This window comes from Kryptolebias marmoratus, linkage group LG17 (assembly GCF_001649575.2).
Source record: "Kryptolebias marmoratus isolate JLee-2015 linkage group LG17, ASM164957v2, whole genome shotgun sequence".
NCBI lineage: Eukaryota > Metazoa > Chordata > Actinopteri > Cyprinodontiformes > Rivulidae > Kryptolebias > Kryptolebias marmoratus.
In genome coordinates this window covers 24,925,505-24,927,478 of record NC_051446.1, presented here as the reverse complement: position 1 = coordinate 24,927,478, position 1,974 = coordinate 24,925,505, and the positions used below count along the sequence as shown (strand labels likewise).

Genomic DNA, 1,974 nt, shown 5'->3' with positions numbered 1-1,974 from the left:
CACACACACACACACACACACACCCTCACACACACATTTTACCGTCTAATCTTTCAGCAGAGTTCTGGATTCCAGCCCATAATAACCTCCGTTAGTTTCTGACGGGCACAGACTTGCTTTAGCAGTAGCTGATGTTGAAGAAGAAGCTCTACAGTGAGGCACGGTAGCGGGAGTATCATGGTTTGAAGCTCAGTTTCTAGGGAGAGGTGAACTCGTTCAACAAGTTCCTGAATGAAATCACTTCTCATGTTTCTACTTCCTCAGGAGTTTGTTGAACAAAGAGAAGATTTTTTTTCACCTTTCTGGTTCAGTTTAAACCAGTTTCAGGTGTTTAATCCTGCCTCGGATTATTTGTGGGACGACTTCTTGTGAACACTCGTCTCTTAGAACAGTTGAGGACATGTTGGACAGTTAAAGTGGGACACAAACAACCGAACAACCGAACAACTCTGAGCAGAACCTCCAGGGAAACTGAAAATCGTCTCATCGGGGTTTAGATGTTCTGCAGGCCTCACATGGTTTCTGTTTGCTGCAGCTGCAGGACAGAATAATGTGTGTGTGAGACATGTTCTGAACAGAAAATTACCAGAACGTTCACATTTACCTCCTTCAGCTGCTTTTTCCTGTCAGATCTCTGAGCGAGGCTTCTCCACACTTCCTGAACTTTCACCCACATCTTCTCTCTCCCCGTCTCTCCCCCGTCTCCCCCCCCACCCCCAGGCTCCCAGACCTCCGCTCCGTCATCGCCCTGGACGGACGCCACCCGGGGATGTTTACCTTCAAGGACGTGATGCAGGCGGGCGGCAGCGAGCACGCTCAGCAGCTGCAGGAGCTGCAGAAGAAGATCTTCTTCGACGACCCCATAAACATCCAGTTCACCTCGGTAAAATAAACAGTTTAATTAACAGTTTATGTTCTGATGAACCCAGAAACCTGATCTGGACTCGTCTGTTTTCAGGGAACGACCGGGACGCCGAAAGGAGCCACTCTGTCTCATCACAACATCGTCAACAACGCCTTCTTCGTGGGGAAGAGAATGGGCTACACCTGGATGGTGAGGGTGGACCGTTACGTTGCGGTTTGAACTCGTTTATCGTCTTTGAAGGAAACCGAACGCGTCCAGCTTTCAGAAAAGCTCATCAGCTTTAATTAACGGCGCTCATCCTCAGAACCACGAGGACCGTCAGAGTTAATTTATCCAACCTGCTGATGTTTCCCTCCAGCCCGTCCTCCGGATCTGTGTGCCGGTGCCTCTGTACCACTGCTTCGGCTCCGTGGGCGGAGGGATCGTGATGGCCGTCCACGGCGCCACCCTGGTCTTTCCCTCCGCCGCCTACAGCGGGAAGGCCAACCTGGCAGCCATGGAGAGCGAGAGGTAACGGCAGGAACCGCGTCTTAAAGCCGGAAACAAATAAATTAGACTTTAATCAGCATCAGTCCTGGAGCAGAATGGGTACAACTGAAGTTAAAATAATTTAACTTGAAGGAGTTTAATGTTTTGCTGTTTAAAGTTAAGCAAAGGTCAAAGGTTAGATTCGTCTGTTAGCAGAGTCACTAATGAAACCTTCAGAAAATGATCATCTGATGTTCATCCCACCACAGCAGGCGGTTCTTAGCAAACACAAAAATGTCTCCAACTTGGGTGTTTTTACAGATACTGAGCTAAGATGTGGCGTGGTAGTAGCTGAGAGTCATCCACAGGACGTACTTTGAGCGTGACATCGTTAAGGTTCGACCCAACGTCATCGTTTCTCTTTTTAAGATGATTTTTAATCAGACCCTCCAGGATTTCGCGAGGTTGCAACTATTAATGCAAAATCCAGCAAACTCGCAAAACTTTAACCCAATATTTATTGTTTCTAAAGTGATTCGNCCACCGTTTCTGCGGTCTAGTCTCTTCTTTGTGGGTTTGTGTAGCGTGGAATACAAAATAACCCCAAATAACTCAGGAAGAAGACACGTGACGTCACTTCC

At 47.9% G+C, this 1,974-nt stretch overlaps 1 protein-coding gene across 1 annotated transcript in view; it reads left to right on the top strand.

Moving 5' to 3' along the window:
* The window catches only part of acsf2 (acyl-CoA synthetase family member 2), an 18,567-nt gene that overhangs the window by 6,672 nt on the left and 9,921 nt on the right, over window positions 1-1,974 (top strand). The window contains exons 6-8 of the mRNA XM_037980950.1: window positions 721-883; window positions 959-1,054; window positions 1,224-1,375. Of these exons, the coding sequence (XP_037836878.1) occupies window positions 721-883; window positions 959-1,054; window positions 1,224-1,375 (411 nt within the window). The remainder of the gene's footprint in view (window positions 1-720; window positions 884-958; window positions 1,055-1,223; window positions 1,376-1,974) is intronic.